Source organism: Acyrthosiphon pisum, chromosome A1, assembly GCF_005508785.2.
Source record: "Acyrthosiphon pisum isolate AL4f chromosome A1, pea_aphid_22Mar2018_4r6ur, whole genome shotgun sequence".
Classification (NCBI taxonomy): Eukaryota; Metazoa; Arthropoda; class Insecta; order Hemiptera; family Aphididae; genus Acyrthosiphon; species Acyrthosiphon pisum.
In genome coordinates this window covers 159,851,966-159,877,896 of record NC_042494.1, presented here as the reverse complement: position 1 = coordinate 159,877,896, position 25,931 = coordinate 159,851,966, and the positions used below count along the sequence as shown (strand labels likewise).

General features: G+C 32.2%; 2 protein-coding genes across 5 annotated transcripts in view; both read right to left on the bottom strand.

Moving 5' to 3' along the window:
• LOC100167648 (chorion peroxidase) overlaps positions 1 to 17,927 on the bottom strand; it is a 57,603-nt gene extending 39,676 nt beyond the window's left edge. Inside the window, exons 1-3 of one of the 4 annotated variants that reach the window (XM_008183178.3) lie at positions 17,238 to 17,927; positions 14,947 to 15,082; positions 11,317 to 11,471 (exon numbers count right to left, since the gene is read on the bottom strand). In XM_008183178.3, the coding sequence (XP_008181400.1) occupies positions 11,317 to 11,459 (143 nt within the window). In that variant the 5' untranslated portion in view covers positions 11,460 to 11,471; positions 14,947 to 15,082; positions 17,238 to 17,927. Of the gene's footprint in view, positions 1 to 11,316; positions 11,472 to 14,946; positions 15,083 to 15,390; positions 16,098 to 17,237 lie in introns of those variants that run through there. The other 3 variants (XM_008183179.3, XM_001947774.5, XM_016803098.2) reach the window with 3 other exon arrangements.
• A 2,655-nt stretch (positions 17,928 to 20,582) lies between these two features.
• LOC100159216 (A disintegrin and metalloproteinase with thrombospondin motifs adt-1-like) overlaps positions 20,583 to 25,931 on the bottom strand; it is a 54,408-nt gene continuing 49,059 nt past the window's right edge. Inside the window, exon 17 of the mRNA XM_008183177.3 lies at positions 20,583 to 21,561. Within this exon, the coding sequence (XP_008181399.1) occupies positions 21,289 to 21,561 (273 nt within the window). The 3' untranslated portion in view covers positions 20,583 to 21,288. The remainder of the gene's footprint in view (positions 21,562 to 25,931) is intronic.

Here is a 25,931-nt window from a genome sequence, read left to right as displayed (position 1 = left end):
TGTCAAATGAGAACGCACCGGGCGGCGGACGAAAACCGGTCGAAACGCGCGCATGGCCTCCCCACTCCCGACAGTTTCAGCTGTCGTAGGTGGTGCCACCTTGTATAATAATAATTATAATAATAATTTAACATTCTGTATGCCCGGCGGCGTCGAAAGTAGCCGATCATTGGCGACTAATCAGAAATTAATTACTAATTTTGTGGGAGGGGCTTGTGGTTCCGCCTCTGATAACGATGCGCGACCCGGTGCGTTCTCATTTGAAAAAGAGTATAGTATAATATTTATTAATTTCAAAAATCGAAATGTGAGTAAATTAATTATAAATAATTACGAAGAAAAAATGAGAGAAAAAATGCTTGGGGATTTATCCTGTATAATATTGCAATATTATTATGAACGACGTGTGTGGGAAACGAACGGGCGAACGCTATAATAGTTCAGAAGAGCCCTGTGGCCTGTAATTGTGCTAAATTATTATATTGCAAAGAGGCTTTTTTTCATATGTCTGACCACCGTTTTCTAAATCGGCGACTTTATCGCGGGAGTTTTGGATACACCACGTATAAACACGCGCGCGCACACATACAAACGCCGCTCGCCAAAGGGTCCGAACCCTTAATTTGTCATCCCCTCCCCCGACCGGTCCACGTCCACACAAGATTGTAGTAATTAAGCAACAACTAATAAATTACCTAGAAAAGCGAATAATTACGATCACGTCTTCGTTACACACTCACACAACAATAGGGGGGGGGGGTGAGGGAGAAAATGGCGAAATCGCAACCAAAGTTTGGGGTAAAAAAAAACAAAAAAAATAACCACAACAACAACAATTACGCGACAATGGTTGCGTGAGAAAATATATCGTGTTATTATATATTTTTCTTTACCGTGGTAACCGATTTCGTGCGAGAGGCACTATTATGCGCAGGCGGCAGGCCTATCATTATACCACGCGCGCAGGTATAATATATTACCGAATACGCGCACACCTACATAACAACAAAATAAATTATTATTATAATATCATAATCTCAACTGTTCTCTTTTTGGTCCATTTCGATTATATTATATCCTTTTTCTCGTGGATTCAAAAGTCAATTATAATATAATTGTTATCCGGGACTTGGCTATAGTAACATGTCTGTTTGTTTTGTTTTTGATAATATTATTAAATAAAAAAAATATTCCGAAGTGTAATGTGTGCCTATCAGCTAAGTTCGGGTCTTCTACGGTTAAAATAATATATTGTTATAAAAGAATAGAAAATGGCTAGAGAGTATAATATATTATAGTGTAATTTGCTTTATTACCGAATTGCTTTTCGAAAGAATACTTCACGACAGAACGGACCCAACATTATTATATTATTATCTTTAGGCGTTGTAGCAGAATTGCTTATCCAAGACGCCGCGTCACCGTAATAATAATTTCATATTGAATTATTGAAATGCATTAATATAAAATACCTACGATAAGTTCTAAATTATTAGTATCCGTCGTCATCAGGTACACATGACATACTTTTTTGATAGCACATAACATAAGTCATCGTTTTATAGCGGTATCGTCAGACTTATTTCTCTTGAAAGTTATTACGTATAGTGTCGCAGTCGGGTCAATTGCAATATTACACGCATGTAATATGTTTTTAAAATCATCAACATAATATAGTACGAATTCTCACTAGTTTTATTTCATTACGACGTGTCCAAGGCGGTTTAAAACGTAAAATTTAAGATTACAATATTTTTGACGTTTGACTTTTATCCGGACGTTAACAAAAAGGAGTATTTTATTATTTTTTCCAATGCGGTCATAAACTTGATCCCGTATTATAATAAATACGTATATACCCATATACCCAGCTCCCTAGGAATTATAGATTGGAGACGATGAAAATCGATACACTTAGTTTAAAGGCAATATATATTTTTTTTCCGCTCGCATTTTCCCATAAAACGGTTTAGTCCGCATAATCCGGAATACTACATAATGTTCAGAGCAAGGAAGCAAACCATCATCGGTCGGTTTCGTAAAGGTATAATTTTGAACGACACGTGGTTGCAATGACAGGCAAGACAGCAGTGACATACGAAAATAAAACGGAAAGGATTAAGCAGGCCGGAGTCTCTCTATATTATGTAATAATCGTCCTTTTTCATTGGATAATTTTTTTCCACGCTCATCGATATTTCGAGTTTTTTTTTGGTTTTTCTTTTTTTATGCCATTGCTATTGTTATTATTATTTGTGGCCATAACTCGTAAGACTGAACAGTGAACACGCATACCTAATATATCACGTATAATGACAATAAAATAAAATACAGTTTTCTATATTTCTGAAGGCTATGTTTTATGGTTTTAGAGTAAGATCGGAACTAGGGAGTACTTGCGTTGTGTGTGTTTGTATGTGTGTGTGTGTGTGTGTGTGAGAGTGTGTGTTTGTGTGTTTGTGTATGAGTTCTCGATTTCTTATTATTTTTCACTTTTTGGAGCGATTGAAAAAAAAACTGAAAAAGTTTTCGCCTTCACTGATTGAACATGGCCGTGATTATGCATTATATCTACGCAGCTATATGTATATTATAGATAATTTTTGAGTTCATCGTTTTTATAAAAATGAATAATTTTTTGAAGACTTTGAAAGCACCAGTGGTGAAAAAAATGCAAGTGCAATGTACATGAGTCAATGTACAAATCATGTTATAGTCCAAATATTTCAGATCTTGTTTTCAATGGTCTGTGGTAAAATATTATACTGACTGATCGTATATTATTCTCTCATGAAAATTTCTAAGGAAAACATAACAATAATCTTATCGTCCGTGTTTATAATATAACCATCAGAAAATATATTGCCACATCATGATTATTTTTTCCATTAATATTTAATGTTTTATAATAATTTTATTAAGTTCATTTTCAAAATTTTAGAAAATATTAATATTTACTTAGTACTTATACCTGCTCAATAAAGACTTTATCTGGTGGTGGGACTTAGCCAAGTTTTGGTTGAGCTTTTGTAGAGCTGCAGAGCGCCTGAGCCACACCTTTGTGCCCTTTTCCAAGATTTGAGCTAATGTGCATAATTATATTATGTGTATATATCATATTATACTCTACAAGAAACTGTTTCTCACGCTTTTCTTTCTTCCACAGTAAAGTTGTTTAATTTTGATCGGTCAAACCACAATATAATATAATACATAATACTGTCACGATTAATGTTATGATTATATTGTCGCGATGCAGCGCGATATTGTTTTCGACGCAAATAAAAACAATTACCATAATCCTATAGTCAGCCGCGCATATAGCACACGGGAGGGCGCCGTTGTTTCTTCGAATTTCGTCGGAAAACCGCTTAAATTATTCGTGCCGGAGACGAGAGAATACTGTTTGATTGTATTTTAGAATTTTTCGAACGGCATTGCGTTCCGTCTTGTTCCGCGCTATATATATTACATAATATTATACATACATAGCATACAATATATATATACATATATATTTATATTACTTATATATACATTTTATTTTTTGAATATAATTTGATATTCGAAGACAATGTAAATGGTTTTTAAGAATTTGATTTATTGTTTTGAACAGCGTGCCGGGATTCTGCTCTAGTTGTCTTTATCGTTGCAATACAATAGCGCAATCGTTTGGGAATCGGATTTTTTTCGCTTAAATTGTAATTTTTTTTCAGCAAAATATCACCACCGCGTATATTGTTATTATTATAGATAATATATAGGAGGTGCCTACGCCATTCGCCGAGATATTTCTGTTTTTATAAATGTTTATCGTGCGCGGCGAATTACAATAATAATAATATAATAATAATATATCGGTTTCCGTACCACAGATGTGCGACTGAAGCTTTTTGGCGTAATCCGTTTAGTTGATATACGCGCGTGTTCTTCGATTTAATAATGTCACTGTAATTTCCATAAAATACGAAATTCTACGTAGAGAATATAATATTGAACGCCGAACCAAATCATCGCTTTTATTGAGTGTAAAGAAGAAGTGCCGTCGGGTAAAAGCATACACACTTTAACGAGTTTTCACGTATTATATATTATATTAGGTGGTCTTAAGGGTGAAATGTTATATACAATATACACAGTGATTCGTCAAGCATGCCCACCTCTTTTTTTTCTCAATAATGCAGTTATTTAAAATCTGATTTTGGAATTTTTTAATATACTCAAAGGCAGTACTTTTAAATTCTTGAAATCGTTTGTACTACTTAAGGTATGTTTTGCGGAGAAACAAACATCCGTTTTTTTTTTCAAATGAGGACTTGCCCTTTCTACTATAGATTATTTAGTGAATAATCTGAAAATGTTTAGGTACATTTTTAAATCAAAATTTTAACGAGCAGTTTTTGAGTTATTTAATTTTTTTACTAATGAGGATAATACGTCTATGATAATGCGCTAGAAGTTATTATGGGGCTATGGTGGATTACAAATTTAAGTAACTGATATTAATCTATCAACATAAATCAATTGTAAAAACAGTTCAAGTATAATAAATACTAGATCCAATACAACATTTATTTTATATTTTTGTAAAACTATATTTAATGATTATTATTATCCTTAATATAAACATTGTCATAACTGATTAACTATTACTTCAAATTTTGAATTAGGTTAAAAAAATAATATTTAAAACAATTTACAGTTAAATTTTAGAAAGTTAAAAAAGTTAAGATGGATCTCATTAGAAGAACAGAAGTTTGTATCGCCATAGGATACTCTTAAGTAGTACTGAATATCTCAATAATCCTAAAATATAGTGTTAACAGTAGGTATATTTACAAATTCTCTAAATCATAATTTGAAAATTCATTATTAAAGGAAAAAATAGGCTAAGCACTAAGAATGCTTGTTGAATCACCCTATATATATATATATATATATATATTATAATATTTTTACAGTTTTAAAAACTATAAATTAAATTAGTTTGTTCCTACCTAACGTTAGTAATTAATTATAGTTTGTGATTATGTACACCGCGTAATAATTTCCACTATAATCGTAATTAATACTGTCTGGTATTTCAAAAGCAGACATTTCATATTAAATCTAAAAACAAAATAAATATTTTTGTTTTTAAACACACATTGCGCGTGGTAAATAAAAACATCATCGGAAAGTTAAAACTTAAATTCATGAAAAACCTCTGAAAAAAATCGTTAACGTTTCACCACCATAGGTTCTGTTTGATTTAGAAATGGTTCAATATTTTTAGTTAGGTACATATTGTATACCTACCGTTATGAAGTAGGTTTTGTGTATTTATTATAATCGTGAACAGTGATGCTCAATACGAGCACTGTATATCACCGCTCGTTTTCATAGTGAATCCTAATAATTTTCCACATTCTTCTCGTCTACTTAGATGTTTAAATTAGTTCTTTGATACGAGCAGAGGCCATATCATGTATTATAATATGTTATTGTTGTTGCGCAGACCACCGGATAGGTATAGAGAAGCTGCTGTTCACGGCCCGTGATTTCGCAATTAAAATGCAGCCGCATTTACTGATGCAACTTTTAACTCTCACGCGCAGTCATGGTGCTTTATTTCTTTTATCAATTCCAGTAAAACGCGATTTATTGTTGTTATTAAATAACACTGAAATGCGACGTCATTTCTACGAAAATGTTCGTCCGTCTCTGGGAAAAAAAATTTAAAAACGTAATAATTTACAAAACAACTATACGAAAAGGGGTCAACTCGAGATTTATGGATGGACCCAAACGACATTAGTCGTTTGGAAAAACCGTGTTCGCATTATTATTATTTTTGTCCGTCTGTGTCGGAATCGCATCCAACCACGCGCGTTGCATGCGCGCACAAATAATCTATATACCTATATTTTATAATATTATTAACAATATATTTTTATAATATTTGCTCTCCGTTTCCAGCCCCCCCCCTCCCACCGACCATGGTAAGGTTATAAGGCTCTTAATTTTTCCTTCTACACGATGTACATAATATTATATATCCTTTATATTATACTCGCAGTTCACCTGTGTCGGCGTGTTGCTTGAATAAAATAAAATTGTCGAGCTGCAGACTTTTTGCGTTGCACGCATTTTAATATAATCTACTCTTTAGAACTACAGCTGCTATTAACCGTCACTGCACCAGCAGCAGCTGTCTCGTGATATTACAATTTTACCTCTGGTTTGCAGCCTGCGTATGAATCGTACTCTTACCTATATTTACTATTATAAAAAAAATAATTGCTTTCGAATTTCTTAAAAAACGCGAGCATGATATGTCACACAGGTATATGATGTACGGTAGGTATATTATAATATTATATATGATACTATTGCACATTTGATACGAAACGATTCGCACCCCGAATCTCGTATTTTTTTTTGTTTTATGGCGCGCGTTTAGTAACGTTTTATTATACCGTGTATATGCAGAAAGTTTTGAAAACCGATTTTATTATTTATATTTTATTATCGCGGAGACATGGCGCATACATTTTTGATTACCCGCGACTGCGTGTCGGATAAACGAGATACTATTAAACAGCAACACATTTTGCACGTTCTCTTCCGGTTTAATATTATAAATGGTTTTACCACGCACAATATAACGCGCGCATACGTATATGATACGCATGTATATACGTTACTAAAATGTCATTATCAAACGCTAAACGATTATATTATTCAAACGTAAAAGTCCAATTTAATAAACGGAAAACTGCTGTGGTGGCAACCCGAATGCCTGCCGTGTTCTGCGGTCTCAACGAATAAAATAAAATTACGTTCACGATATTAATAATATAGATAATATTAATATATTAAAAATATATTATTTATTATGCGATGCGCCTAAATAAAAATACGCGTACCAGCCAAGGTGTGTATGTTAGGGACACTTGACGACGACAAAATACGTATAATATGTTCGTGTCATCGAAGATAATGGAACGACCATTTTAGGCGACACGTACCTTCGATTAGAAATTTAAAGTCACGTATATCCAGTTTACTGGTCTAACCTTTTCAATCATACATAGGTAATATTTAATAATGTATCTAGAAGTTATATTATTATAAAATTATACTCAGATTTCGTCTTCTATATAATGAAAAATAAATTACCGGAGATCAAAGGTAACAGTGGTTGATATATTATTATGCACTTGCATTAGTTATTCGGATTGAAAAAGTCGTTATTTAACATTGATAGACATTCATCAAATTTATTGTGTTCATAGCGACAGGGATCGGAGCAATAAAAAATTATTTAATCAAACCTAAAGAATCAGTTCTTGTAACCAACTGGAAATATCTCCAGTTTCAGAGGCTCCGTAAAAATGTACAAACGCAACTACTATTATATTATATTCATATTTCATTGTTCGGTAGGCGTTTAAAAGATAAATAGAATCGATTTATGTACACAACATAGATCAACCTGTTGGTTCTTCTATCGAGTTGGTCAGACATCGCGGAACGGATTGGTAGATATCGGAAGCTGAATTATGACGAAGGGAGGAGAGGGTGTGGACCGCCTCCAAATGTCAAATTAATATTATGTTGAACAATAATTTTTAATTTTTTTTTATAGATCTATCAACTTAACTGATCTGAGCGCATCTTTTAAAATTTGGAATGAATCAAAACATATCTAATAAAATATACTATATGTAATATAGATACATATTATGTATAAAATACATAAATAGAAATACGCTCGACCATTTTTTTTTTTATATAAATAATGCAGTTGAAATACTACTTATTCATGTTCTCCACGCCCCACTCCCCCTAGAAAAATTTTGAAAATCAACCAATAGTAAGTATTGCATGTATATTTTTTATTTTTATAAGACAGTCGATAACGTTACGCAACAACGAATGATTGCTGAAACGTATAGAAGCCTGACAATGACTCGTGCTAGAAACACTCTAAATAAATACATAGGGGACTCTATACCTTCTCGATGGAGAAATTTAATCTTTTTTTCAAACCCACAATGATTACATAATTATGTCTGATTATAGGGTTTTATAAGTACTAAATATGTGATATTAACAGGAAAAATGTACAATACTTTGACATTACGAAGGTTCCGAAAACATATTTTCATTTGTCATTTGAATCCACCCGAGTTCGTGTCGTTATTGTTTTTTTTTCATTAACTTTATATTTAAACAAAAAGGTATTGATGTACATTAAACCTTAATACAAATATTGACACGTTATTTAAAATGTATGGCTAAGGTTTGTATTGTGGGAAATTTCACTGATTGAGATTTACTGATTCTCTTCGTTGGGGGCTTCGGTGTGTTTGGGGCGATATAGATGACTATAATATATTCTATTGTTAGAGTTACATTACAAGTATCTCATTCTGGTGCTGGTTCCTTCCTGATGAGATATACATGTGTTAGACGAGAGTGACCTATTTTAGCTTAAATAATGGTTACTTTCTCTCTTCTTTTTGTATCAGGGGGTTATTTTTTTTTTTATAAACAATTTTACGTTTCTTAATTTGTCAGGGAGATGTAGATTATCCCAAAATGTCTGCTACGTTATTGACTAATAATATGAAGATTGTTTCTCGAGTTTGAGGCTCAAAACAGTATTATTGTAATAGTATTATAATTTAATATTTGTCAATAATTTTTGCTGTTGTTCTTTTTATTCACTTAGAAAAATACAATAGCAATGAACAGAAAAGTTTAACTTATGATTTTTGTTTGTTTCAAAGTAGTATATTTACATTTCATGGTATTTTGTTGGATAGTTTTACACAGAGTTTAAAAAATAAATAAATACCTTTTGAAAGCTTAAATATTTTTTCCAGGTTTTATTTTTTAATATCGTGTACGTTTTAATAAAATCCAAAACAAAATCAAATATGACTCGGCAAAATTAATAATTATTGATTGCTTTTATTTCAAAATGTCAAAGATTGTACCTATACTATATTATGTTATAAATAATTAAGCTTTAATGATAACAATTTAGTTAATATTATTTTAAACTTTGATGTTACTTGCAGAAATATCGGAATAATTTATGTATATTTTTTTAAATTATAATTTAGCTTGTTAATTATTTTTAAATATTAATCTTTATTTAAAAGTGGTTATTTTAATATGAAATGGGTTATGTGATATATATATATTGTATTTATATTAACTACATAGCTATATTATATAAATATTTGTAAACAGTAAACCAAATTGTAATTGGTCTATACCATTTGGTCGTTATTAATATATATATATAATAACTGGAACTAAATTATAAGAGTAAATATGATCTCAATTGTTTTTATTTGAATAATATTAATAATATTCTAGAGGCTTACTTATTAAAATTAAATTTATTTTTTCCTATTAGCATATTTAATTTATTGACATTAATAGTTCAAATAGGATTAATAATAATTTCAAATATCTATATGTAAATGAAATATCTAATAAAAGGACGGTAATGCATGATATTTGCTACGTTGTTTATTGTCCTTCAAAAATAATAAGGAAAACACTTTTAAAGTTATACTATTAATTTAAAATTGCCACGAGTTTTTTTTCATAGAAACGATATTTGAATCGTTTTTGTATAGTGGAATTTCGTGAATTTATTGTTTGAAATAAAAACGTCTTTGAACATTATGATGACAAACTATATCGAGTGATTTAGAGTTAATCATTATTAAGTTATAAACATTTAAATGTATTAAAGTTCGGTGATAAGAGCAGGTGTCGTTAGGAATAAATAATCAGATACTATGTTAACTGTTGATAATCTACTCATTTTAAATACAAACAAATAATAATAGGTAGGTGTATCGTGTATGCAAATATATCGAAAGGAAAAAAATAAAGGTTCTATACCATTGAATATCATTATTTATAGGAAATCAAACCTAGTGTTAGCTAGAACCTATTCAGACTAAATACACAATTCTGAAGGTTCTATCTTATAATGATACAAAATTATTAATTATTTAGAGTGAAAATGTTCTATAATGTGATGGTACATCCAATGTGGTACAATTGAATTGTTTTATAAACTATTTTTTTAAGAATCAACAAATATTTTCTTATCATATAATATACTATCATGAAAAATTTATTTTTGTAACATATTCATTTCTAAATAACGTCTCAGCTATAATATTAGCCTATTTGTTGATATTTTAGACTATTCGTCTACTTGAGATATTAGTCTATACTAGGGTGAACATATTTAAAAAAATAAAATATAGGACAAAAATATTATCATATTATTATATTTTAATAATTTAATATATATAATTTTTAAATTAATAAGAATTTATTATATTTTTTTTGTCCGATAAGATAACGCTTGAGTACGATATGGAAGTATTATTATTTATTGGGCTATTATTAATATTTATTTATTTCGCAATATGCTCACATTTGATAACGAATTGGTCGCACCGGTAGGTAATTAATATACTATTATATGTACGGTTTACGTCACCAAAAAAAGTGTGATGCAATAATAATAATGTTAAAAACAAAAATCCAAAAATACATTTGAAAAGTATAGATTATAATATAATCATATAATTTCAAACATTTCAAAAATTAGAAATTAACAGTAAAAACGGGATTAATATAGGACAGACTTGATATTACGGGAGAAAAAGCGTCCTGAGAGAAGTTTGTCAGGACAACAGGACACAAAGCCAAAATAAAGGACAATCCTGTATAAAACAGGACGTATGGTCACCCTAGTCTATACAAATGTTTCAAACTCTCAACTAATAGAATCTTTTTATATGTAGTGCAAAAAAAAAAATTCTATAAAAAAGAGAACATTTCATTGATACATCCATCAAAAGAAATATTTTTATGTTTTTATTTTTGTCCAATTTGTAAATAAGTAGATATTTATTAGATGACGTATACATCAGTAGAACTTAATGGATATATTATTTTAAATTATAAATATTGAAATCAATTTTTTGTACCAAAAAACCAAAAAAATAAAAATATTTTGCGGGTTGAATAAATCACTCTTGTGGACAGTTGTAATTATTATTATAAAGTCATACGATAGGAACGCTTTCATATTCTAAGTCAGCATAACTATTATAATATGTGTATATCATATAAGTACCAACACGACGCGACGACGGTGTTTTTCTTTTATCTACACCTTATACCTAATCGCAGATTGCCTTCAGAGATAAATCACTTTATATTAGGTACCTACCCTATAACATCTACGCGTATTATGATGATAATATTATTATTAGATAAACTCACAGCAGTGCTGCGTACACGCAACATCTAGGTTTCAGGCACGGCGGAGTATGATCGGTTTCGTGTTTTGACAGCGAAATGTACCCGGAACCTGATACTGGTGTGACGTCATCGGTATTGGTTAGTGGCGTGCATTCGGTCGCCATCGGTGTGGTGTCCTGCGAAGGAAAAAAAACAATATTATATCGTTTTTTTGTAAAACATGTCATTGCTAATGATTAGATATTTTTGTTTATAACTATCCGTTATCGAAGTAAAAAAGAGGGATGACTGGGCGAGCGTACTAAGTTAATCACCCTGTATACTATGGCGAATCGTGTCGGTAAGAATAATATTATAAATAATAATTTAGTTTTGATAAATCGCGCAAACACGTGCCACCGACTAAATCATTAGTCCACCGTGAGTGGCGCGCCAAACTCGGCAAAATATCTGAAACGTTTCATAGATTGATTTCAAGTTTCAAAGGAAACATTTAACGATTCTCCGTCAATTATTTTAAAACCCATCGACACATTGGCAAACGGCAAAATTACTGAATTCGATATTAATGGGTAGTTAGAGTCAGTGGTGGCGGCAGGGGGGCCAGGGCCCCCTCTAAATTTGTCTTGGCCACCCCTTGGCCCCCTTGGCTGAGTAACCACAGAAGAAAAAAATAATTGTTATGAATTATGATCATGATCCTCACAACTCACAAAATTATGTCATTAAATCAAATAATAAAATTGTGGTTATAAATTATTATTATTATTATTAAAACTTATAAGACCGTGACTATGTTTATCTGGTTATGTTATCAATGGGTCCAACTGTACGATGCCCGATACTATCTATAGCCGTGCCCGTCTGTGACATAATGTGATAACAATTTATTGATAATGACTGATTAAGTTTTCAGTTATCAGTCTGTTAAATGTTTAAAAGTATTGTTTCCTTATTATTTATTATTATTTTTAACTAAGTTTTACGTCTCACAAGCTTCGTGTCTCACAAGGTGGTCATCTCAAATTCACTTTGATTTTTCATTTATATGACTTTCTAACTCAGTATTAAATTGCATTTTCAGAACTGCATACATTTTGTTTGATATCTATTACAATTCCTGTTTCCTCAGCTGGATGTGAGAGAACATTTTCTTGTCTTAAACGGGTAAAAAACTATCTCAGAAATAAATCAATGGATTCTCATATGTCAAATTTGAGTGTGATAGCCATTGAAAAGTTAGAGGCCAAAAGTCTAAACAATGATGACATTATTAATGAATTTGCATCATTGTATTAAAACCGTCGAATTATTTTAATTTAACATAATACTAATCATAATAAAAATTATAGAAAATTATAGAAACTAGTGACAAGAGTGTTTAATAAGCCAGAAAAGTATTGATCATAATATGATATATAATATATTATATTTGTGATTAATGATTATATACCTAACTAGCTGGTCCTGCGCACTTCGTGGTCCGAAGAAAATGATAACCCTTAAAAAAAATTGTGATTGTTCAACTCCATTTGGGTGTAACTCACTGCAGTAAGTGCAACTCAGCCACCCTTGTAGGCAATGTACTGAAATTCGAATTGATGCATGCTTGTACCAGATATTCCCGATTAACCTATGGCAACCAACGGACCTAACGGATTGCGATTTCTTTTTGGCTCTACCTAATTTTCAAAGGCCCCCAGTGGCCAATGCCTCCCCCCCCCCCTACAAGATAAAATTCCTGGCACCGCCACTGGTTAGAGTGCAGCCATAATATGTTGTATTGTATAATAATATTGTACTACAGCCATACTACTTACAGTTGTACGACGTTATTACAAGATCTGATAAATGGACGAAATATTTAATTTATTATAATAAATTATTATTATATTTAATATTAAATTATTGTTCCAAGTGTTGCAATAATAAAATTATTTATTTTTTTTTAATTACATTATAATAATTTAATATAATATTGGAATTATCGCCGCGCCGCCATAAACCATATTCTGTGCTACAGGTATAAGCACACGGAAATATTTTAAAAACGTATAAAAACCTTTCTGATTATGTAATAGTTATTGGCTTATAAATCGAAATGATTAAAACATCATATGGATATAAATTATAAAATAAACCATTAATAAACAAAACACTAGCTACGTGTAAAATAAATATTATCCTTTTGAACATTTCAAATAAATGCGTTTCATTGTAAATGAGTTTTAAAACTCCATAAATGTCCAAATTAGGATTAAAATCAAAAAAGTACGATTTGGCGGGTTTTATTATGTACCTGGCATGTAGCTTGTAGGTAGGTACAGAGAAACGATTTTATAGCTGCAGAATAAAATATAAGTCTTGTGTAAGACCGATATTATAATACATCAAAAGATAAATAAATCCAACGTTTAGGTACTACGTCTCGAGCCTTAGTGACTGCACTATACCGTACGCAATACAATATGCCGTATAGGTACAACACGTCGATTAATGCTATTACATACTGTAGGTACACAAGACGTAGCAAGTTGCGAAAACTATAATAATTAGGTATTAACACTATGTTATAATCGGACCGTGTGTGCGACGATTCAAAGGGGAAGGGGGGGGGGCGCCAAGTCGGAGGAGTGCGCGTGTTTGCGTAAAAAATAAGGGTGAAAAACGGTACGGGTCGATACAATTAAAGCGTTATTCGCTGTATAAACGCGGGAGAACTTAACGAATCGACAACACGGCTATTAATACGCGCTCGGCAGGTAGGTATGAAATAATATTAACGGTACATAATATTACAATAACACCGCCGCCGGCTTAAGCACATATTTATATTGTTACGCACGCATACATATACACACATGTATACATGGTGTGGACCGGTGTTGCCCTTTCCTTTAAACGCGCGTATACACACAATATACATATATTATATTAATAACGCGGAGTGTACTGTATACCTAGCTTCTATATATGTACCGCGGTTACCAACGTTTAATAATAAAATATGTATATTATGCCGCGTTAAATTTAGGGTCGGCGTTACAAATCCGCGCAGGTCGGTGGGGGGGGGGCTCAGGGTCGATGCGCGTTTGTGTGTGAGTTGTGGGGGTGCGAGGGAGGTGACGGTTTTTCGGCCTTGCTGTGGCTGCTCGGGGCTGGGGTGGCGCGGCGTCTTAATATGCTATATTAGCGAAATACGGGGACTTCCTGGCAAACATTAATTCGACGCCAGGCAGCTGCTGCCGGTGTGCTACTGCTGCTGTGTATATGTCCTGTTTGTACAAGCGCTCGCGATATAGCGACGTATACATATATGAGTTCGTGTTATCTTAATCGACTTTATATTATTATGTTACGGTACAACTCGCGTCTCCGACGACATTACATGTGCCATGATTTGACGACGACAAATTTCCTCCGATTTCACGGCGGGACAGTAATGCCATTTGATTACTATGCACACATACTACTGTATTAAATACCATATTAAAATGTTATGTTAAATTTCACTAGTTCAAAATCATAAAGGAGAAAAACTTATAAGTACTTCAGAGCCGTCCAGTGAGAAAGTTGTTTCTATATTTTGGGTTAGATACTAAGTCATATATATATAATTATACTCGATTCAATATATAATAAGTAATTTACCTCGTCCGAGCAATGTGCACAGTCACCAAATCAAATATATGAGCCAAACTGGACGCAGGCTGATTGAATATCGTTATAATTGAACTTGCCAGGTGTTACAAACGTCGATGTACAGAATTCTGGATTTCTCTAATATCTGAAAATAATTTGGATTTCATTAGGACTAAACAATATGGTATCACTGATAAAAGTGTAACACATAGACATAATAGGTACGTAGATATTGAATCTAACGCATTCGAAAAAAATGTTATCTTGTAGCCAGCGAATTTCAATCAAGTGTTAGTGGTATTACTATAGTATTATAGCAGGTACGGACATTAAAGCGACCGCAATGCAACCTGTATGATTTTAACCTCACAGTGCGGCCCGCAAGATTTTAAGGAAATATCGGAATGTAAAACGATCGTATTCAAGTTTGAGAATTTCCCGCTACGGACTTACCTGGAAAGCGAAATACGGTCGATGTGCTGCATCACCGGTATCGATATACCGCGATCGACTGTCGCGGGATTCGGCCGGTCGGTGGAAACGTGATCGGCGCCGCGATGACCAACACCGTAGGAAACCCTTCAAATCCGAGTTCCCCTCGATTACTAATACTCTCAGTCACTTCCCTCTACGGCGTGACGATTGTCGGACGAAAATCGGAAGGAATATAATATAAGTGTAGATACACGATACTACAGACGGCGTAATATGTTCTACAGCATAACACGGTTACGACGATATACCGTGGTCATGGGAAACAATCTGTAGCTTAATAAAGTATCCGACTATTATACACAGAGCTGTCGGACGCGTTGTCTAGTATGTTATCATAATCCATAACAATTATTATTATATATTACAATTAAAGATGAAAACCACCACGTCTCACTCTGTATACATTATAATGTATGCGGCTATATATAATAGGTACCGTGTGCGCGGGTGTAAAGTATTACGTAAAACGAACCGGACACCGCAAAAAAGCACCGATGACTGCAGGTGTGTGACTGGTGACTACGTTCTCGAATCGATACCTCAACGTCGGCCATGGATTGTAAATTTATAATAATGATTATATAGTGTCGTCGTTGTCGTCATCGTCGCCGTTGTTCGTTACAAGAAATATTACTATAATATTATACATGTATACCTACGTATACAGTAATATCGTCGTAATGACCCGCGACGTGTATCATTAGTCATTACGCGCAGGTACCTTGGTGGTGGGGAAAACTTATATATAGTTAAAAATCGTACGCGATTCTAAAAGAAAAACACTTATCATTTTCGCCAAAACTTGACGGCGAATGATCGATAAAGCGCGATCAATTTAGCAAAAGACAACAACGGAGATAATTTTTGATATCGCATATACAAATATTATAATATTATTTATAATATTGCTATAATCTATATATATATTATTTTTACGATTTCGTGTGAGTGTTTGATGTGGAATTCGAATTTGTTTTACACGTTATTATATTATTATTATTATTATGATCTATATATTATATTATGCCACGTTATTATGGCTCGTTATCCCGATCGCTTTGTTTTCTCTTCGGAAGTCGTAAAAAAATATATATTATATATAATAATAATAATAATAATAATAAAAAAAAAATATATATATATATATGTAGGAAGGAAAAAACGTATAGAATATTTTATGGGGCGATCAACACGCGCATGTGTGTACGAAAGCTATTATAAAGTTAATGTTATTTATTACAGCGTGTCATTCATTATTAATAATATTTATAATAATAATAGAAAAAAATTGAACATCGTTTTTATACAATCGTATTCTTTCTGCAGGCGTATGTATAACCTACGTACAGTGTACGTGCTTTTAATCGTATTACAATAATAATAATTATTATTATTATAATAGGTAGTAATAATAATATAAATAATAAAATAAACTCCGTTTAAATTTTATATCGATAATGTATAGGTACCTAAGATTTTTTTATCGTTTAAGTCTGGAATTTATAAACCTGTGCGGCGTACTCGTAATATTATTAGAATATTGTCCTCATAAACACTCACGATGTACATCAGAGACGCACGGTATAGGCCGAACGGTTGTTTTAAAAATAATAAACTAAATAATATTATGTTATAATATCGATTATCGCTAGCAACGCGGTGGACTGCAAACAGGAATTAAAACAATATTAATTGTTTTTATCCGTCAGAAAAAACACAAGGTGTACATCATGTCAGCTATCTCGACTATCTACAATATTTTCCTAAAAATATGAAAAAATTTTAAATAATAATATTATAATTACCTATGTTTGCACGACAGTGATCACATCGGCTGCGCGTACCGCAGTGGACTGAACAACCCTTTGGCGACACGCGCTCAGGTTTCCTGTACATTTAACGTACAACTGCACCCTGAAACGACCAGTGGCATGACTTGGCCTATAGTCGATGGTGTAAGCGATGACTAAAATACATAATATTATAATATACTACCCCTCTCCCGCACAGTAATTGCACCGTATATAGCGACAGTTGCACGAGTAAACGTGTGAGGGGACTGGTGGATTTACTACGAAAAAACTATTACGATTTGTGAACGTTTATTATTCGCACGAAAAACATTAGGTTTTGTTTCATTGAAATAATATGGTGAATTGGTGGACGTATGGGTCGCCGACGAATTTGTAAATTTATTCGCGTCATTGCAAATCGTAGACCTTTATGACGTATCTAGAATATAGAATGTGATGGGAACGTGCGCCGGCTGAGGGCGATTGCTGCAGGTCTCTGCAGCGTTTCGCCGGTTTTTCAATTTTATTATTTCGATAAAACGAACACGGCAATAGGTCACACACACACACACACACACACACACACGACAATGATATATTATTTTTTTTTATTATCATCACTATCACCGTGATCCGGTGTTATTGGGGTCCGCAACTGCTGTCGGCGAACAGTCCCGTCAGCGGCTGTGGCGACTGACCGACAATAACTATACTATAGCTATGCGCGTATTACCACCTACAAATGCCATAACGACCACTCGTCGGACGCACATTATAATATATTGCACAGCTGCAGTTATATCGTACGACTTCGCCGAGTCGACCTATCTATGAACGTATACATATAATATAACGTACAATGTTTATGCACACTACACAGGGTGATTCACCAAGCACGTTCCCTACCGTTTTATTCATCATAAATATTTTACGAGTATAATTATTTAAATTCTGAATTTTTTTATCAGTTATCTATATTATCATAACCTTATAAATATTTTTGATGTTCTATAAAAATTTTATAATTTATATAAATGTACCTATAAACATTGCCTGAGTAGGTAAAATAGGCAATATTATACCGAGCATAACTATACGCATCTATTTGATATAATTTATGAATAGTCATAGCCTCCATATATTAATATTCTAAGCCTATTATCATGGTATATTATATAATTTTTCAAAAAATATGTGGTATTCATCCGAAAAAAAATTGAAGGTCACTTGTTCAATAATAGCATAAAAAATCTCTGTATTTAAAAATACGTTCTCGTAAAGTATAATTAATTATTTAAAAAATCATAATTTTAATGAGTACATAGCTAAAAGACTAACCGGGGGTAAACGTGTTTGGTGAATCACCCTGTATATATATAATTGCAAATAATAAACACAACCTGCAGCAGTGGCACATAAAATGTAATGTGTCGTATCCTTGTCCAACGTGCTATAAAATATTATCTGCGTCGTTTATAATATTACACATTTATGCTACGCAGTACGGCGAGCGATGACACTCATTTTTCTTAGTTGCATCGTTGTCTTACGATTTCAAGATAGACCGCACCTATATATTTAAGACCCCGAAAAAGACGAGTTTTTAAATTTTTTGCTGCTCATTTAAATGCTCTTTTGTTTTTTAATGTCAGTCCATATATTCATACGTAATAAATCCAGTGGATCAAATAAACACTGAACGGATAGTTTGGTTGATTTTTTAGTTTTCGCCGGCAGGTATTCCTCTTGTAGAATTTAAACTTCTAATGGCCATATGCATTTGGCAGACTTTTTAGTAACAAAACTAAAAATAGATACCTTTATAGTCTCGAAAAATATTCTACTCAGTAATGGTTGACGTTTAAGAGTTTAAAATATCAAAAAAAAAAGTCACCAAGTAGAATACAGCAACTGAGCGCACACTTACTAATTAAATATTTGTAAATTTGTAATATTACCTATATCAGTAAAACACACTCCTTTTTTCGTTCTTGCTCCGTTGCAGTATTATACAATTTTAAGACGTGGTATATTCATATATACCTATAATTTAACTCACAAAAATACAACTTTTTGAAATTTTTATTGTTTATTTAGATTTTTGTATTAAATTTGTTTTTAATGTCGCCCCATATTTTAAGTATCAAATCCTGAAATCCAGATCAGAATATCCAATAATTACCAAACAAATGGTCTGATTGATTTTTTAGTTTTTACCTGCAGCATTACTTTTGTAGTATCCATGGTTGAAATATACAGGTTATTACTTATTGCATATTGACTCGGATTGTTATCATCAGATATAAAATGGCTGCTTAAAGGGATAATTACAAATATCAATTGTTCTTATCATGAAAAATAGCTGGATCTATTAACACTGCCATTTTTGATTTTATCATCAAATATCTGATTGAGAAGGGGTATATGTTATATTCAATAACCTTGTATGTATCAACCACATGGTAGTATCTAATATTCTGATGACCATATGAGTTTGGTAGACATTTTTGTAACAAAATTGAAAATAGATACCTATAATATCTTAAGGAATATTGTACTCAGTAACGGTTGGCGTTTAAAAGTGTAAAATATTTATCTAAAAACTCACTAAAAATCAAGTAAAATACGAGCGCACATTTACCAATGATCGGCTATTTGTAAATTGTAATATTAGGTACCTGGGTAAAAGTACATACGTATATTTAGGCCGTATAATATACTAAACACGGAGCAGTCGTAGAACATATTTTGATAATATGTATTACAGACAAACGATTAAATCGGGTTCAGTGAATTATTAATCGTAGTTATTATTCGATATCGTTTGATATTATTACATTATAATATATTAATGTATACGCGTTTGATGCACCATACATTTCGGTTTAAACTTTACGAGAGAAAGAAATTACTTTATTATACGCGATTAAATCCTGCAACGGTATACAACACGGTTAAAATGAATAATGATATCCCATTATTATATAAAATCTTATTTATTCCGGTTACGTCAGGCGCGTATATACTGTTTACTGAAAACCATTGTTATCCCGAACACAATGTAACGAAACAAAAAGAGTTTTTTTTTTAAAAAAAAGAAAAAAAAGGTTAAATAATATAAAACTTTACTGATTAGAATGTCGATCAACGCATTTTTGGGCTTAATAGGTTTAATTCATTAGTCGCTGCACACAATAATGTCACGCGCTTGATAATAACAATAATAATAATATAATATAAAATGTAGGTACACAACAATAACAAATATTGGGATAAGAGACAATATATATTATTATTATTGGGTAGGTATATAGTTGCACTTGTACATAATATTATCGTAGTCCGCTTACGATGAACGGACGTAAAATATTTAAATATTATTAAAAAATACAACATGTTTTCGTTAAAATATAACAATAATATGTAAAATCCGTCAAAAGGTACCTCTTATATAGCAGTGATACATTTTTTCAAAATTTGGTCACTATAGTTATACAACATTGTAACGTATACATTACCCCGAATAAAAAAATCATTTATATAAAACCACGTGACACTCAAATGAATCGACATACCTAACGTTAAAAAATATCGATTGAAGTTTTACGAAGAAAAAAACCACGTGATATGTGTCCATATACTGAGTGATATATATAATTATTAGTCACACTGATTTTTCTCAGAGAAATTTTGTGATTTAAAAAAACTACTTGAAGGATTTTTATCTCTACAGTATTAATGTCGTCAAAGTACGTAATAAAATCTATTTTTCATCGTAATTGTTTTTCAGAATCTCAAAAGCCGACCGAAACGAAAGGTAATTTTAATATAGTATTAAGTAAGTATATTATGCATAAGTACCTAATAGTAACTGGTTAAATAATTTATAATATTGTACGGATCACAATAGTTATAGTGTAAGTTGTGGACGAGATTTTCGAATCCACACCAATCATTATTATCATTATTATTATTATTATTATTAATTATTATCATTATTATTGTACTGCGTAAACGGCTGCCTTTGAAACTGAACTTCCGCGATGTGGACATGGTCACGGCCTCATCGCATGTTGACGGCATACTGCACGCGCTCCTGCAAAGGTTTGTCGGGCATGTCCACGTAGTCGTCGCTCGACCAGTCCCCGTAATCGGTCCGGTCGACCATGTCCGGCGTGATTGTTGTCAGCAACGGCGTGCCATCGGCACCAACGCTCAAGTAACGCAACAGGACTTCCGGTACGACGTACGGCCCCGGTGGCCTGGCGTTCTGGCTGATCATTGGGAAGTCGCCGCCCGAATCGGCCGAACTTTTGCCCGACCGCTTTAAGTCGTCCTGTGGAAACAAACCGATCGACCGTCAAACACGTCCGCGCAAACAATACCGGGTGATTAAATTAAGGTAGGACGCTCATTATTGAAAAAGTATTAATGTTTAAACAATTATTTTTTTTATATGATTTCAAGTCGTTATAATATAACACCGTTTTTACTAACTTACTACATTTATACTTTTTGAAATAATGAGTGTTCAATGATAAAATAATCACCTAGCTTAAATGTCATAATATGTTATAGGTATACATAGGTATTAGGTGGTATTGTTATACGGAGAGAAAACGGTCAAGATGAAATCGTAGGACAATATAGTAACGTATAAATTCGTTTAAAAAGCGACGGTGAAAATACGTACGATAGGTATCCAACAATACAGTAGCAGAAGAAAATACATCGAAATTGAAAAAAACTGTATTAACTCACTGACAATGTTTGTACAAGTGGTCTTATTGTCCCTAAAGCGGTCTAATTGTCACTTTGTTGGATTTATTGTCACCTGTGGTCCTATTATTGTTACTTTGTCGTTTTTCTCCACACATTGTTGCAGGTAACGTGGCAAACTTTGAACTTTCTAAGAACCTCAAGGAAAAAATTCGTGAAATGTCTGCGAAACCAGTCACTGACATTGCCGGTGACTATTCGGTTTTAGTCTTGAACGATTTTCTTCCCAGAAAAGTTTTTAAATGTCAGAAAAATGCTGAATTAAATTTTGGTGCTCTTTTACAATTTTTCTGACATAGTTAAACTTACTTTTTGGATACCCCTGGTAATAAAAAAATAAAAATCATCAGTTATCGTTATATACATATATATGTAACACCTAATTCAAAATTGGTATCTAGAAAAATATAAATATTCCAATAATGGCGTTTTACCATAAATTATTTCCAGCAAATATTTAAGTATTATTGCTCCGTCTATAAAAAATCAAATAATAATATAACAAGCCAAGTGTGACCGGCAATTGGCGTAATAATTGAAAATTATGACAATATGATTTATTGGCGAATTGTTTAAAAATTCTAAACTTTACGTATTTAGGCCATACTGTATACATTATACATACACACCTACTTATACAGTACATACCTACTTATACATTTATAGGTACGATATCTATGCACGGACTTACTCTGGAATACAAAAACACTAACGTTAATCCTTATTTGTACTACCTTACTAGACCGATATTAAATAACATAAAAAATGTACATGTCATAGTACGCGTTAAATGTATACAACAGTTATGATGTTGAGGGAAGGATAATATTCGACTTCGATTTTAATAATACATTGTTACGTATACGATGTACAATGTAGTATTGTACATTTGTACATAATATATAAATATGTTATAATATTATAGTATATACACAAATCATACTAACTGTAACGTACGGCCGGAGTCTAGACTATAGAGTATAGACTACATTTCACTAAGTGAAACCATTAAAGTAAAGTAAAAAAAAAAATTGAATGTTTTAATAACATAAACATTGTAACTCTATACACTTGTATATAAAAAGCGGCAGGTGTAGGATTACGGTTTTATATAATACGCGTCTAGCTGCTGCTGAAGTAAGTGTAGCAGAGCTGATTGTTATTACGGTGGATGGATTACGGCTCCGAACAGGATATAGAAAAATCGATGTCGAATAATAATGTAGTACTTAGCCGTTGTCGCGGTCGTGCCACGACGATTAGATACAAGGGCAATAACCGTAGGTCAAACATGTAATGTGATATAATGTCTATTCAATGTAATAAAACAAGATATAGATTAAAAAAAATCGATCTACCTATGAATCTGTAATTGAAATTAGTTAATAGTCGATTAATTATAATATGGTTATAAGTTATATTTATTAAACATCAGTACATCACACCGAACTTAAATTAAATACATAATTTAAGTTTCAGAAGAGACACAACGTCGAGTTTGTTAATATCACTTAAGAACGAGAATAAAATACCACAAGGGGGACGGAGTGGCCAAGCGGATTAAGGCGTCGGTTGTGACGCGCACCGACGCCGGTTCGATCCCGACCACGGGTGGAATTTTTCTCCTAGCAGTCACGATGTCCGAAGAGAGAGGCCGCCATCCCCCACCCGGGTATGGCAGATACCTACAGCCTACAGGTGCCCACTTGAAAATTCTGCCAAACACAAAAACGTGCTCTTCTAACCGTTCCCTACCGTACCAAAAACCCTACAGTACTATCCTACAGCTAATGGCCACAGTTGCCGCCTGCCGGACTTAAGACCAATAATAAAAAAAAAATGTCCACAAAACGACAACACTATTTTTTTTATACATTGCCTTTTCTATACGAGATAATTTTGAGCATTTTTAAGTTGTTTATAGACAATTAAAATGTTTACATTTTCGTTTCTCATACAAAAGATACGTGAAAATTAAATTCAAGGTACCTTATCCTGTACTATTATCCTGTTCTTCCAACAATAAAAAAAAAAGTATGGTTGAAAAATAATCATAACTTAAACATGGATATGGTTTTGGGCTGGGACAACTTTTTTTCTAACCGATTTTCGCAATCCCGAAATTCATTTACAATACGATACACGTTTATAGCTGTAAAAGCTATTTACATTTGATTTACCGTTTACTACCAAGTAAAACTTCAAAATTCTACGAATCAATGTGGAAATACATACAAAAATAATTGTATAAACAATATTATTTAAAATTTATTCCATCAACACTCATAGCTGATTTTCAAAAAGCAACACATGTTGGAATTTCAGCTGTTATTCCATATTCAAAAATAAGATGTTGCACATTTAATTTAAGAAAATCGTCGTTTCGGAACTTTCAAAGCTTGGGTCTTCGAAATGAATAGGTACATAAAGTACTCTGAAATAGGGATTTGGTTGAAGTCATTTCTGGTTTGACTTTTCTCCCATGTACTGATGCCTTTGGAGACTTAATGTCTTAATGTCCATCGCACCCGAATATGAAACTATTTCCAAATTATTTGATTACATTTTAGAAACATACATTCATTCTAAATTAATTCTAAATTAATCTTAATCCTCCAATACTTTAGGCTGAAATCCCGGATAATGAGATTATAAGGACTACAACAAATGCAGCTGAATAATATCATTGACATTTAAAAGATTATTTTTTCGTGGTTCATTATTATTTATTCATGTGTTATTAAAATTACAAAGCGAAACATATTTATTCATGAACTCTCCTCCAAACACAAAATTAAGGATATTTTACGAAGACATGATCGTACAATAGAAGGAATACCAGGATGGTGAAATAAGTGAATTAGAATATGTAAAAAAAAATGGATTAAAAAATCAACCAATTTTTTAAAATTATATTTATTTTTATTTATTATTATGTACCTATCTATATTATATTTTATCGATTATTGATAGTATTAATACTTTAATATTTTATATTAATATATTATTTTGAAATATTTATTTTAATGTTAATATCGATACAAATAATATTAATAATAATAATAATAATAATAATAATAATATTTGGCGCTTATGACGTATACCTATTGGGTATAATAGGTAGATAATATTAGATTGGCGCTTATGTCCAACAAATTTTGGTTCAAATGATATGCCATTGTTGTTCCTTTGACGTTCATGTTATATAGCCCATTTGATGACTCCTGCAGCACTAAACTATCAACGCCATCTAACGATAATGACGTATTGTCAAAAAACTTGAAACAAAACGTATATTATAAACTATTAAATATTATAATTAATATATTATAAATTATTATATTCACGTATGTGCGTTACCGTTACATATATTAATACTGTAAGCTATGAAGTATTAATAGGAGTATAAACATAATATTGATACGTCTTAATTTAATAGTGCGTTACCGTTACTATAAACATCATTATTGATAATGAGGAATAGACTTATATACATATTATAGTCACCCGGGTACACGTCATAATATACACATACAATTGTTAGCATATAATATTATAAGAGTATAAGACACAACCACAGACCATGTTAAGTTCATTTATTCCTGGACAAGTACAGTAGCTCGCTACTAAGAAACTCCGGATGACCATACAGTTCGTAAGTCTTATGTTCTACTTTGTTTAATTTGTAACCAAGATTGTTGTTATTTATTGTGTAATCATAAAACATATCAACTGGAGTCCAGAACTGAATATTTGATCTATTTTTCCAGAAGCTTATCCTAAGTTACGGTCATAGGCGCAATTTCAACTTTTGACTTTTGGGGGGGGGGGCTGAATATATTAAAGGCAAGCAGACCATTGCAATATAGCATTTTAAAATTGTATGTCTTATGTTTTTTTGGGGGGTGGGGGGGTAATTATTTAATG